The 14,506-nt window shown below is 43.6% G+C and overlaps 1 protein-coding gene across 2 annotated transcripts in view; it reads left to right on the plus strand.

Annotated features, from left to right (window-relative positions):
• TFCP2L1 (transcription factor CP2 like 1) overlaps nt 1–14,506 on the plus strand; it is a 91,494-nt gene that overhangs the window by 52,371 nt on the left and 24,617 nt on the right. For both annotated transcript variants that reach the window (XM_053698081.1, XM_053698082.1), the window contains exon 12: nt 6,069–6,159. In XM_053698081.1, coding sequence (XP_053554056.1) covers nt 6,069–6,159 — 91 coding nt within the window. The remainder of the gene's footprint in view (nt 1–6,068; nt 6,160–14,506) is intronic.

Genomic DNA, 14,506 nt, shown 5'->3' on the forward strand with positions numbered 1-14,506 from the left:
ACAGAGCGCGTAGATGCTGTAAGAGCCATGTCTGATACTGCGTCACAATATGCAGAACCTGAGGACGGAGAGCTTCAGTCTGTGGGTGACGTCTCTGAATCGGGGAGACCTGATTCAGAGATTTCTAATTTTAAATTTAAGCTTGAGAACTTCCGTGTATTGCTTGGGGGGGTATTAGCTGCTCTGAATGACTGTGACACAATTGCAGTGCCAGAGAAATTGTGTAGGCTGGATAAATACTATGCAGTGCCGGTGAGTACTGATGTTTTTCCAATACCTAAAAGGCTTACAGAAATTATTAGTAAGGAGTGGGATAGGCCCGGTGTGCCCTTTTCCCCACCTCCTATATTTAGAAAAATGTTTCCAATAGATGCCACTACACGGGACTTATGGCAGACTGTCCCTAAGGTGGAGGGAGCAGTTTCTACTTTAGCAAAGTGTACCACTATCCCGGTTGAGGACAGTTGTGCTTTTTCAGATCCAATGGATAAAAAATTAGAGGGTTACCTTAAGAAAATGTTTATTCAACAAGGTTTTATTTTACAGCCCCTTGCATGCATTGCGCCTGTCACTGCTGCGGCGGCATTCTGGTTTGAGGCCCTGGAAGAGGCCATCCATACAGCTCCATTGACTGAAATTGTTGACAAGCTTAGAACTCTTAAGCTAGCAAACTAATTTGTTTCTGATGCCATTGTTCATTTGACTAAACTAACGGCTAAGAATTCCGGATTCGCTATCCAGGCGCGTAGGGCACTATGGCTCAAATCCTGGTCAGCTGATGTGACTTCAAAGTCTAAATTACTCAACATTCCTTTCAAGGGGCAGACCTTACTCGGGCCTGGTTTGAAAGAAACTATTGCTGACATTACTGGAGGTAAGGGTCATACCCTTCCTCAGGACAGGGCCAAATCAAAGGCCAAACAGTCTAATTTTCGTGCCTTTCGAAATTTCAAGGCAGGTGCAGCATCAACTTCCTCTGCTTCAAAACAAGAGGGAACTTTTGCTCAATCCAAGCAGGCCTGGAAACCTAACCAGTCCTGGAACAAGGGCAAGCAGGCCAGAAAGCCTGCTGCTGCCTCTAAGACAGCATGAAGGAGCGGCCCCCTATCCGACAACGGATCTAGTAGGGGGCAGACTCTCTCTCTTTGCCCAGGCGTGGGCACGAGATGTTCAGGATCCCTGGGCGTTGGAGATCATATCTCAGGGATATCTTTTGGACTTCAAAGCTTCTCCTCCACAAGGGAGATTTCACCTTTCAAGATTATCTGCAAACCAGATAAAGAAAGAGGCATTCCTAAGCTGCGTACAAGATCTCCTTGTAATGAATTCCTCAGAGTTCTGTCATTCAAGATGGAAACTATTCAAACCATTTTACCCATGATCCAAGAGGGTCAGTACATGGCCACAGTGGACTTAAAGGATGCCTACCTTCACATTCCGATTCACAAGAATCATCATCAGTTCCTGAGGTTTGCCTTTCTAGACAGGCATTACCAATTTGTAGCTCTTCCATTCGGGTTGACTACAGCCCCAAGAATTTTTACAAAGGTTCTGGGCTCACTTCTGGCGGTCCTAAGACCGCGAGGCATAGCGGTGGCTCCTTACCTGGACGATATCCTGATACAGGCGTCAAGCTTTCAAATTGCCAAATCTCATACAAAGATAGTTCTGGCATTCCTGAGGTCGCATGGGTGGAAAGTGAACGAAGAAAAGAGTTCTCTATCTCCTCTCACGAGGGTTTCCTTCCTAGGGACTCTAATAGATTCTGTAGAAATGAAAATTTACCTGACGGAGTCCAGGTTATCAAAACTTCTAAATGCTTGCCGTGTTCTTCACTCCATTCCGCGCCCCACGGTGGCTCAGTGCATGGAAGTAATCGGCTTAATGGTAGCGGCGATGGACATAGTGCCATTCGCGCGCCTGCATCTCAGACCGCTGCAATTATGCATGCTCAGTCAGTGGAATGGGGATTACACAGATTTGTCCCCTCTACTAAATCTGGATCAGGAAACCAGAGATTCTCTTCTCTGGTGGTTATCTCGGGCCCATCTGTCCAAGGGTATGACCTTTCGCAGACCAGATTGGACAATTGTAACAACAGATGCAAGCCTTCTAGGTTGGGGTGCAGTCTGGAACTCCCTGAAGGCTCAGGGTTCATGGACTCAGGAGGAGAAACTCCTCCCAATAAATATTCTGGAGTTAAGAGCAATATTCAATGCTCTTCTGGCTTGGCCTCAGCTAGCAACACTGAGGTTCATCAGATTTCAGTCGGACAACATCACGACTGTGGTTTACATCAACCATCAAGGGGGAACCAGGAGTTCCCTAGCGATGTCAGAAGTCTCCAAGATAATTTGCTGGGCAGAGACTCACTCTTGCCACCTGTCAGCGATCCATATCCCAGGTGTAGAGAACTGGGAGGCAGATTTTCTAAGTCGTCAGACTTTTCATCCGGGGGAATGGGAACTCCATCCGGAGGTGTTTGCTCAATTGGTTCTCCGTTGGGGCAAACCAGAATTGGATCTCATGGCGTCTCACCAGAACGCCAAGCTTCCTTGTTACGGATCCAGGTCCAGGGACCCAGAAGCGGCACTGATAGATGCTCTAGCAGCGCCTTGGTTCTTCAACCTGGCTTATGTGTTTCCACCGTTTCCTCTGCTCCCTCGTCTGATTGCCAAAATACATACAGGAAAGAGCATCAGTAATATTGATAGCGCCTGCGTGGCCACGCAGGACCTGGTATGCAGACCTAGTGGACATGTCATCCTTTCCACCATGGACTCTGCCTCTGAGACAAGACCTTCTAATACAAGGTCCTTTCAATCATCCAAATCTACTTTCTCTGAGACTGACTGCATGGAGATTGAACGCTTGATCCTATCAAAGCGTGGCTTCTCCGAGTCAGTAATTGATACCTTAATACAGGCACGAAAGCCTGTCACCAGGAAAATTTACCACAAGATATGACGTAAATATCTTCATTGGTGTGAATCCAAGAATTTACTCATGGAGTAAGGGTTAGGATTCCTAGGATATTGTCCTTCCTCCAAGAGGGTTTGGACAAAGGATTATCAGCTGGTTCTTTAAAGGGACAGATTTCTGCTCTGTCTATTCTTTTACACATAGTCTGGCAGAAGTTCCAGACGTTCAGGCATTTTGTCAGGCTTTAGTTAGAATTAAGCCTGTGTTTAAACCTGTTTCTCCTCCATGGAGCTTAAACTTCTTTCATGGAAAGTTCTTTTTCTGATGGCTATTTCCTCGGCTCGAAGAGTCTCGGAGTTATCTGCCTTACATTGTGATTCTCCTTATCTGATCTTTCATTCAGATAAAGTTGTTCTGCGTACAAAACCTGGGTTTTTACCTAAGGTGGTTTCTAACAAGAATATCAATCAAGAGATTGTTGTTCCATCATTATGTCCTAATCCTTCTTCAAAGAAGGAACGTCTTTTGCATAATCTAGACGTAGTCCGTGCCTTGAAGTTTTACTTACAGGCTACTAAAGATTTTCGCCAAACATCTAACCTGTTTGTTGTTTACTCTGGACAGAGGAGAGGTCAGAAGGCCTCGGCAACCTCTCTTTCTTTTTGGCTTCGGAGTATAATCCGTTTAGCCTATGAGACTGCTGGACTGCAGCCTCCTGAAAGGATTACAGCTCATTCTACTAGAGCTGTGGCTTCCACCTGGGCCTTTAAAAATGAGGCCTCTGTTGAACAGATTTGCAAGGCTGCAACTTGGTCTTCCCTTCATACTTTTTCCAAATTTTACAAATTTGATACTTTTGCTTCTTCGGAGGCTGTTTTTGGGAGAAAGGTTCTACAGGCAGTGGTTCCTGCCTTGTCCCTGCCATCATCCGTGTACTTTAGCTTTGGTATTGGTATCCCACAAGTAATGGATGATCCGTGGACTGGATACACTTAACAAGAGAAAACATAATTTATGCTTACCTGATAAATTTATTTCTCTTGTAGTGTATCCAGTCTACGGCCCGCCCTGTCCTTTTCAGGCAGGTCTAAATTTTTAATTAAACTACAGTCACCACTGCACCCTATGGTTTCTCCTTTTCTCGGCTTGTTTCGGTCGAATGACTGGATATGGCAGTGAGGGGAGGAGCTATATAGCAGCTCTGCTGTGGGTGATCCTCTTGCAACTTCCTGTTGGGAAGGAGAATATCCCACAAGTAATGGATGATCCGTGGACTGGATACACTAAAAGAGAAATACATTTATCAGGTAAGCATAAATTATGTTTTTAATGCACGTTAATGCCGCATAATCTAAACAGCCAAATTGCGTGCAAGTTCACGTATTCCCCATATAAGTCAATGGAGACGACACACAAAAACCCCAATATGTTACGCAAAACCCATGACGTATTGTCCTTGAAAAGTGTACATGAAAATGTGAATATTTCATTTTGCGAAAATGTCTTCATAACAGACTATATGCTGTGTATTTCTTAATAAACATTTCTCTCTATTTATTGTGAGATATGTATATGAATATATATATTTATGTCTAGATATCTCAAGATCTATATGTAAATATCGCTTTGAAAATCCCTCTGAGATATTGTTTAATGTGCATAAGATTGTAATGTAAAATCTTTTCATTTCTCCTTAGTTAAACATATCTCTATACATATAAATCCATGTTTCTCTATGTATGTCAATGTAAAATCCTTGCATCTGCTTTTTTTTTTTTTTTTTTTTTAACACCCAAGATCTTGTATCTTTGAGCCATTATAAGTTTTGTGTGCAATATTTTTTGGAAATAAGTTTTATTATACTGTGTTAATGAGTTTAAGTGTACTTTGTAATGTATTTTGGAAGTGTTTTGTGAAACTTTAATGTTGTGCAAAATTTATAACTACAGCTCTTCAAGCGTGGAAAGGATTGTTGCGTAAAAGGAGAATGCGCAATTGCGATTTTTCAAAACTTGTAATAGCTGCGCAATGGGAATTGATTGCGAAAAGACCACATTGTGTGCAGAAAACTCATAACGCGCTACTTGTAATCTTGCTCATAGAATACTAAAGATGTGCACGCTCTTAGCTCCTGTCAGCCTACCTAGATTTACTCCTCAACAAAGGTTCTGAAGAGAACAAAGCAAATCTGATAATGGAAAGCTTTTTAAAATTGTATGCTCTATCTTAATCTTAAACATTTAAATTTTTAATTTACTGTCCCTTTAATCTCATTTAGTTTGTAATTTGTCTAGATAGAAGGGTTCTGTAGTCTTTATGTCCTATTCTGCCTTCCCTGTCTTGTCCTTCTTTATTGTCTTGAGTTGCGCCATGGAATCTGTTGGTGCATTACAAATAAAGATAATGATTTATTACCTAGACAATTTTGTTATTAGGGTGTAATCCGATGCACTAGTTTAGCCAACACCTTAACTTGTCACGCTGCTTGTTACTATTAATGGCAATACGAAGCTGTCATATATTGATGTAGTATATTTGAGATTAAAAATGATCAAATACCACCAATTTGAGGATTCAGCTTTTCAGTTGTGTGTGTGTATATGTATGTGTGTGTGTGTGTGTGTGTTTGTGTATGTGTATATATACTAGCACGGCGGAATCTGTTGGCGCTCTACAAATAACCGATAATAATAATAATATATATATATATATATATACTTTAAGAATGACATTTTAACGTTGGTGTGGGTGTTTGTATATCTTCAAAATATGGTATGATTCAAACTAGTCAAAGAGGGGGCACCCTCCTCGATCAATTGATCAAAGTCTAATAAATAACTTATAAAAGTCCACAATACTCATGCAGAGTCTACATTCATCCAAATAGGAAAGATGGAGTGATCTAGGTGTTCTGATTAGATTTCACCCAAGCTGCTCCCTGTGATAAGAGGTGGCTCCTCTTCTCAAATACAAATATGTTGAAGGCATTCTTTTTCAGTCAGATTGAGAATGGGGTTTAATGATGACACACTTGGAATTTTGTATTTTAGAGTGCTAGAAGAATTACTTTAATTGTAAAGCATTTATTTTTTGTGCTGCTTCTTATGTACAGGTTTTTTTTTACATATTAAATTGTTTGTTTCTAGGTGCAGACTTATTAAAGATGTCAAAAGAAGACTTTGTGCAAGTTTGTGGAGCTGCAGATGGAATTAGACTCTGGAATGCAGTTAAAGCAAGGTCTCTATTCATTTTTATAATGTAATGATTTCCTCAGCCTGTACAGTAAAGCGATTGATTTACCTATTCTTCTAGGGAGAGTCCACGGCTTCAGTCCTTACTGTTGGGAAATACAACACCTGGCCACCAGGAGGAGGCAGACACCCCAGCCAAAGGCTTAAATATCCCTCCAACTTCCTCATTACCCCAGTTATTCTTTGCCTTTCGTCACGTTAGGAGGTGGCAGAGAAGTGTCAGAAGATTCTGAGAGTCCTGAAAAAGGGTATCTGCCCTTTGAGATAGGACTGGAGTTTTAAGTAGTCATGTCAACCTCTCAGTGAGAGTATTGTTGATAGTTGGAGTCTAGAGATGTACGGAAAGTTTTCCTGCAAAACCATCCAGACTACTGCTAACAGCTCCTAAGCAATCAGTGTTGACGAGTTTCACTGCCTGCTTTTTTTCACTGATGTCCATGTCAGGAGCGCTGCTATAAGACTGTCACTCTTGATAGGCTGTGTTCTGTTTCACAGCATGGATGTAAGACCGTTTAAATTTTTACACATAAAACGCTATAACTGGGTCACATTGTGGCTCTTTTATACCTTGATAGGATCCAAGGTTAATATCCTTTGAAGGGGTTTATTGAATAGTTGGGGTTAATTTAATCAGTGTATTCATTATTTACATGCTGCTTTGTGTGATTTTTTTTTTTTTCCTGGGTGCATTTTTTGGCTGGAACAAACAGGTTTCACTTTTAAGTTTCACTTTCGTTTTTGAAAGTGTTGCACAGCTTCTATTACTTGCTGTACTTGTAATAACAGGAGAAGTACTGTCTTGCACTCCATGTGACCGGGTGTGGTCTATGTTCATTTCCTCCATTCCAGCTGAGACTTGAACCTGAGGAGAGCGTTTCCTCTGTTAACTGTCTGGGTCTAGGAGGTGGTGAGTGCCCCAGCCATTGGGAGTATAAAGGTGTAGTTTTCTATAATAAAAAACGTTTTTATTTGCGTCTTTCTGTGGGTATAACCTGAGCTATGGAGGATTCTGACATGTTAGAAGGTACTCCTTCTGTACTGAATCATATCTGTTTTTATTGTGTGGAGGCCGTGGTTTTCCCGCCCACTCAATTATGTTCCACATGCCTTAACACTGTTATAAAGTCTAAGAAGGGAAACAAGCCTGCTAAGGCTCTTAGGGCCTCTGAGCCGTCTACCTCTCAGGACTCCCGTGAGATTACTACCCTTGCTACATTATCCACTCCACATGCAGTTCCCCATAGCACATCTAATCCTCCATCCGGAGGGCGCCTTCTTCCTGCGGACTTTGCCGCGCAGTTACAAACAGCGGTGTCTGCGGTCCGCTCTAACAAACGCAAGAGAAAGGTTAAACATAGCTCTCCTGACCTAGAGTCATGTAAATATTTATCGTATTTAGCTATTATTTCCCAGTCATTCGATGATGAGTTAACCTCTGTAGCTTCAGAGGGTGAATTTTCTGGGTCGGAGTCCTAAGCGTCTAAGCATCCTGCTGCGGAGCAACCATCCTTAAGATTTAAAATTGAGCACTTGTGCTTTTTATTAAAGGAGGTTCTGTCTACGTTAGAGGTTCCAGAGGCCGCGCTGCCTGAAGAACCTATAATACCTAAATTAGAGTTTACGAAGACAGGAAAGTTCCTTTGACTTTTCCTGTGCCGGTTAAGATGGCGAACATTATTAAGAATTAATGGGAAATAATTGATTCTTCCTTTTCCCCCTCGTCTACTTTTAAAAAGTTGTTCCCGGTTCCAGGCTCTGATCTGGATTTGTGGGGCTCCATTCCTAAGGTGGATGGTGCTATCTCTACGCTTGCTAAACGTACTACTATACCTCTTGAGGATAGTTCTTCATTCAGAGAGCCGATGGATAAGAAAATGGAAACCTTACTGAGATAGATGTTTCAACATACAGGTTTTTTGTTTTAACCGGTGGCTGCAGTTGCCGGAGCGGCTACCTACTGATGCGACTTTGTCGAAACTCATTGAGGTGGAGTGGAGGATATTCAAGACAGAATTAAAGCTCTGAGAATTGTTAATTTTATCTGTGATGCGAAAATTCAAGTTATTCGCCTAAATGCAAAGGCCTCTGGCTTTGCGGTCTTAGCCCAGCGGGCGCTCTGGTAGAAGTCATATCCGCAGACCAAGACTTCAAAGTCCAGACTCCTTTCTCTTCCCTTCAAGGGAAACATTTTATTTGGTCCAGGCCTGGACTCCATTATTTCTACAGTTACCAGAGGCAAGGATGTCTTTCTACCGCAAGATAAGAGGAACAAGTCTAAGGAACGACAATCTTCTAATTTATGTTCTGACAAATCCCAATGACAACAATCCTCCTCTAAGCCCTAGCAATCCAAGAGTACTTGGAAGCTGGCTCAGTCCTGGAATAAATCAAAGTAGAATGAGAAGTCCGCCAAAAACAAATTGGCATGAAGGCGTGGCCCCCGATCCGGGATCGGATCGTGTAGGGGGCAGACTGTCTCTTTTTTCAGATGCCTGGTTCAAGAAAGTACAGGATCCGTGGGTCCTGGAGGTGGTATCTCAGGGATTCAAGATAGGCTTCAAATCTCATCCGCCAAAGGGCAGATTCCTTCTCTCGAATCTGTCTACCAGACCAAAAAAGAGGGATGCCTTTCTAGGGTGCATTTGTGATCTATCCTCCTTAGGAGTTGTCCCGGTGCCTATCAAAGAAAGAGGTTTGGAATTTTATTCAAACCTTTTCGGGGTCCCAAAGGAGGGAACTTTCCGCTCAATTCTGGACCTAAAGTGCTTAAACAAATTTCTCAGTGTCCCTTCCTTCAGGATGGAGACGATAAGGTCCACCCTTCCTTTAATTCAGGAGGGCCAGTTTATGACCACTATAGATCTGAATGACGCTTACCTTCATGTTCCAATCCACAGGGAACACTTTCAGTTTCTGAGGTTTTTATTCCTGGACCAGCACTTCCAGTTCATTGCCCTTCTTTTTGGCCTAACTACTGCTCCAAGAATCTTTACAAAGGTTCTGGGGGCTCTTCTAGCCGTTACCAGAAATCAGGGTATTGCAGTAGCCCCATACTTGGATGATATTCTGGTGCAAGCACCATCCTTTCGTCTTGTGGAAGAATTCTGGGTCCCTTCTCAGTCTTCTTCGATCACATGGATGGAAGATAAACTTAGAAAAGAGTTCTCTTATCCCAGGTACCAGGGTGGAATTCCTGGGTACTGTAATAGACTCCATATCCATGAGGATATTTCTAACAGACCAGAGACGTTGCAAGCTAACTTTGGCATGTCTTGCCCTCCGGACCTCCTTGAGTCCCTCTGTGGCTCAGTGTATGGAGGTGATTGGTCTCAGGGTGTCCTGCATGGACATCATTCCTTTTGCCAGGTTCTGTCTCAGACCTTTACAACTGTGCATACTGAGGCAGTAGAACGGCGATCATTCAGATCTGTCTCAACAGATTATATTAGACAGCTAGTCGAGAGATTCGCTTTCTTGGTGGCTCTGTCCAGGTCATTGTTTTATTTTGGAAGCCTGAGCAGGCTTGCTCTGATCTTCCCTGACAAGCTGGGTTTAGCTGTACTCCACAATAGTCACTTCAGTAGGGCTGTGGTAGCTTTCAAGCAGTCAGGAACTTTTAGGGTGGGCCTCACTGCTTTTTCCTGACAAGATTGCTGCCCTCATACAGTAGGCTTACTCTCTGTTCCTTCTTCTATCCACAGGTCTCTGTGAGGAGTGGCTTCCCCTTATACCAGGTGAACTGTCCTCCTGTCAGACAGTCACAGGTTGCAGGTAAGTGCCATTTTATTTCTTATAAGAAGACCCTGGCACTAAATCTGATAGGCTGCACCTTATATGGGGCTACGTAATTCCTGAGAGTCAGGATTAATTTGACAGGATGCAGGCCACTGTGTGGCGGTAGCAGGACGTCAGAGTCCTTAAAAGAGAGACAGTTTGTGACGCTTATAGAGTGTTAACCTTATTGGTGGCTCAGTTGGTTAGACTGCTTATTTTTGCAGTCGTTAACTTTTGGGAGCTATTTTGTGCCGTTTTTTTTTGCACTTGCGGTCCGTATACGGAGCCGGCTGTGACGTCAAGAGGGGCAGAGCTTCTCCCTCTAGATGCAGCGTGCTGTTGCTTGGCGTCTTTTTTTTTTTTTTTTTCTCCTTATTGAGAGTTTGTTGGCTTCGGTGGCTCCTTCCCTCATTCAGGGGCTGATTCGTTGGTACTCCGCTCCATGTCAGAGAGAAACAGGTAGGCACCTCAGCTTAGCGCTGAGGTGTATCAGTGCCAGTAAGGTTCTCCTGAATTTTTATAGCGAAATTGGGAGCCAAGATATTTTTCTCTGTGGGGGTTGAATAATTTGCAATAAAGTTAGCAACGGTCTACGTATTTGTTATAATACAAAAAAAAACACATTTTTTTTGTTTTTTTTTTGTTTCTCTTCTAAATTTGTGATATCATTTGCAAGATGGACATAGAGTCTATGCCTGCTATTGAGTGCAAGCTTTGTTTGAATGCACAAGTTGAACCCTCTTTGCCTTTTTGTAGTTCTTGTATTGAAAGAACTCTGATGTACAAAGGCAGACTGTTTCTGAGCCACCATTCTCTTAGGTTGATACTGTTCAGGCAATGCCACAGTCTCTTCCTCAAGCACCCCAACCCGTATTAATGTCACATGCAGAGCCCTGCGGTTCCTGGCAAACTCCTGATGGAGTGTATTTGAAGGCCGAAATTGCTGCCCAGGTATCCTCTGCTGTATCTGAGGCGCTAGCTGCCATCCCCATGCTGCAGGGGAAACGTAAGGGGACAATTGGATAATCAGATAGTAAGGTATCAGATCCTGTACAGGCTAACCAAGTTGCTCTTTCCCATAAGTTGGAAGACGAGGATACTTCGGTAGCCTCTGAGGGTGAAATCTCAGATTTGGATAGTGTAATTCCTTCTTCTGATGCTGAAGTGGTTTCCTTCAGATTTAAGCCTGAACACCTTCGTGTTTTATTAAAGGAGGTTTTGGCTACTTTGGACGACTCCAATTCTCCTGTCATTGTCAACTCTAAGAAATCTAGCAAATTTGAATATATACTTTGATGTTCCCTCCCCAGGGGAGGTGTTTCCAGTGCCAGACCGTGCTACAGAGATTATTGCCCAGGAATGGGAGAGGCCAGGAATTCCTTTTTCCCTCTCTCCAGTCTTTAAGAAGATGTTTCCGGTGGCTGATTCCATCAAGGAGTCATGGCAGATGGCCCCCAAGGTGGAAGGGGCGATTTCTAGGCTAAGAGGACAACTATTCCTATTGAGGATAGTTGCTCTTTTAAGAACCCTATGGATAAGAAGCTGGAAGCTTTCTTAAAGAAGATGTATATTCACCAGGGTTTACAATGGCAGCCGGCGGTGTGTATTTCTACAGTAAAAAGTGTGGGAGCCTACTGGTTTGATGCGTTGTCTGAGTCTCTCCAAGCTGAGACTCCTTTGGAGGAGATTCAGGACAGGATAAAGGCTCTCGGGTTAGCCAATTCCTTTATCATTGACGCCTCTTTGCAGGCCATTAAATTGGGAGCCAAGATATCTGGCTTTGCAATTTTAGCACGTAGGGCGCTATTGCTGAAATCTTGGCCAGCTGATGTTTCTTCTAAATCTTAGCTTTTGGCAATTCCTTACAAGGGAAAGACCTTGTTTAGGCCAGGGTTGGTAGAAATTATTTCTGATATCACAGGTGGTAAGGGTTCTTTTCTGCCTCAAGACAAGAAGAACAAATCAAAAGGACGTCAGAGTAATTTTAGTTCCTTTCGAAATTTCAGAGGTAAGTCTTCCCCCTCCTCTACCAAGCAGTCCAAGCCTGCATGGAAGCCCAATCAGTCTTGGAATAAGGGGAAGCAATCTAAAAAGCCTGCAGCTGAATTTAAGTCAGCATGAAGTTTCTGCCCGGAATCGGATCAAGTGGGGGGCAGACTCTTTCACGTTTGGGAACAAGATGTCCCAGACCCGTGGTCCGTGGACATAGTATCCCAGGTTTACAAGTTAGAGTTCAAGACCTTTCCTCCCAGGGGCAGGTTTCATCTCAAGATTATCTATAGACCAGATAAAAAGAGAGGTGTTCTTGAAATTTGTACAGGATCTTTCTCTCTTGGGAGTGATAGTTCCAGTCCCAATACAGGAACAGGGTCTAGGGTTCTATTCCAGCCTGTTCCTGGTGCCGTCCTTCAAGATGGAGACTATCCGTTCCATTCTTCCTCTGGTTCAGGAAGGTCAGTTCATGACGACGATAGACTTGAAGAATGCGTATCTGCATGTTCCCATTCACAGGGACCATCACAGGTTTCAGAGATTTGCCTATCTGGACAAACACTTTCAATTTGTAGCGCTTCTATTTGGCCTCGCCACAGTTCCCTTTGCACAATTCTTTTTTAGAGCCCTACAGCTATGCATGCTTGGTCAATGGAACGGGGATTATGCATACCTGTCTCAGAAGATAGTTCTGGATCAATCAACAAGAGACTCTCTGCTGTGGTGGCTGTCTAAAGAGCATCTGTCCCATGAGACATGTTTTCGGAGACGCTCATGGGTAATTGTGACCACGGACGCCAGCCTGATGGGTTGGAGAGCAGTCTGGGACTTTATTGAAGGCGCAGGGACTTTGGTCTCAGGAGGAATCTGCTATCCCCATAAACATACTGGAATTGAAAGCGATCTTCAATGCCTTGATGGCTTGGCCTCAACTGGCTTTAGCCCGGTTTATCAGGTACCAGTCGGACAACATAACCTCAGTGGCTTACATCCACCACCATGGGGGGGAGGACACTCAGAGTTCTTGAGCCATGAAGGAGGTGGCTCGAATCATTCAGTGGGCAGAGGCTCACAATTGCTGTCTATCTGCCATCCACATTCCAGGAGTGGACAATTGGGAAGCGGATTTCCTGAGCAGACAGACTTTCCATCCCATGGAGTGGGAACTCCATCCGGAAGTGTTCTCCAGGTTAACAACCAAATGGGGGTTACCGGAAATTGGATCTGATGGCGTCTCGTCAGAATGCCATGCTCCCAAAATACGGTTCAAGGTCGAGAGATCCTCAGGCCTTTCTGATAGATGCTCTGGCAGTTCCTTGGAACTTCAGGTTGGCATATCTGTTTCCTCCGTTTGCTCTCCTTCCACGTGTCATTGCTCAGACTCACCAACGCTCTCTCCTGCTTGATCCAATACCTCCTGCGGGGCCTCGCAGGATTTGATATGCAGATCTAGTAGAATTGTCGTCTCTACCCCCGTGGAGACTTCCTCTGAGGAAGGACCTACTTCTTCAGGGGCCCTTCATCCAAATCTCGTTTCTGTGAAGCTGACTGCTTGGAGATTGAACGCTTGATTTTAGCTAAGCTTGGTTTTTCCAAGTCGTTCATTTATTTCTAGACAGGGTGAGTCCATGGCACACCACTTTTTTCAGAGTTTTTTTTTTTTTATCTAAATCTCAGGCACCTCTACAACTTGTGTTATTTCCTTTCTCTCCTTTTCCTTCGGTCGAATGACTGGGGATTGTGGGAAGGGAAGTGATACTTAACAGCTTTGCTGTGGTACTCTGTGCCTCCTCCTGCTGGCCAGGAGTGATATTTCCAATAGTAATTGATGATTCCGTGGACTCACCATGTCTAGAAATAAATAAATTTATCAGGTAAGCATATATTTTGTTTTTCCCTCCATTACCACTTCTTCCTCGAGTGGTGACCCGCATCAAGCAGGAGTGGGTATCAGTAATCCTGATTGCTCTATTGTGGCTGCAAAGGACGTGGTTCACAAATCTAGTGGGGATGTCCTCATCTCCTCCATGGAAGTTACCTTGTTGCAGAGACCTGCTGATACAAGGTCCATTTGTTCATCAAAATCTAGATTCTCTTAGGCTGACTGCGTGGAGATTGAACGCTTAGTCTCAGCCAAGAGAGATTTCTCTGAGAGTGTTATTGATACTCTTATTCAAGCTCATAAACCAGTTACTCAGCGTATCTACCAAAAGGTGTGGAGGACCTACTTATTCTGGTGTGGTTTTTCCTGGCACAGGTTCTTATCTTTTCTCCAGGATGGGCTGGAGAAGGGCCTTTCTGCTAGTTCCCTGAGGGGACAGATTTCGTCCCTGTCGTTTTTTTTGGCTGAGTTTCCAGACGTGCAGTCCTTTCTTAAGGCTCTGATTAGGATCAGACCAGCGTTTAGATCTGGGGCTCCTCCTTGGAGCCTAAATCTTGTTCTTTGGGTTTTGCAACAGGTTCCGTTTGAGCCTCTGCATTCTGTTGACATTAAATTGTTATCTTGGAATGTTCTCTGAGATCTCTGCTTTGCAATGTGAGCCCCCTTATCTGATTTTTTTTTTATG

This window comes from Bombina bombina, chromosome 1 (assembly GCF_027579735.1).
Source record: "Bombina bombina isolate aBomBom1 chromosome 1, aBomBom1.pri, whole genome shotgun sequence".
NCBI classification, from domain to species: Eukaryota; Metazoa; Chordata; class Amphibia; order Anura; family Bombinatoridae; genus Bombina; species Bombina bombina.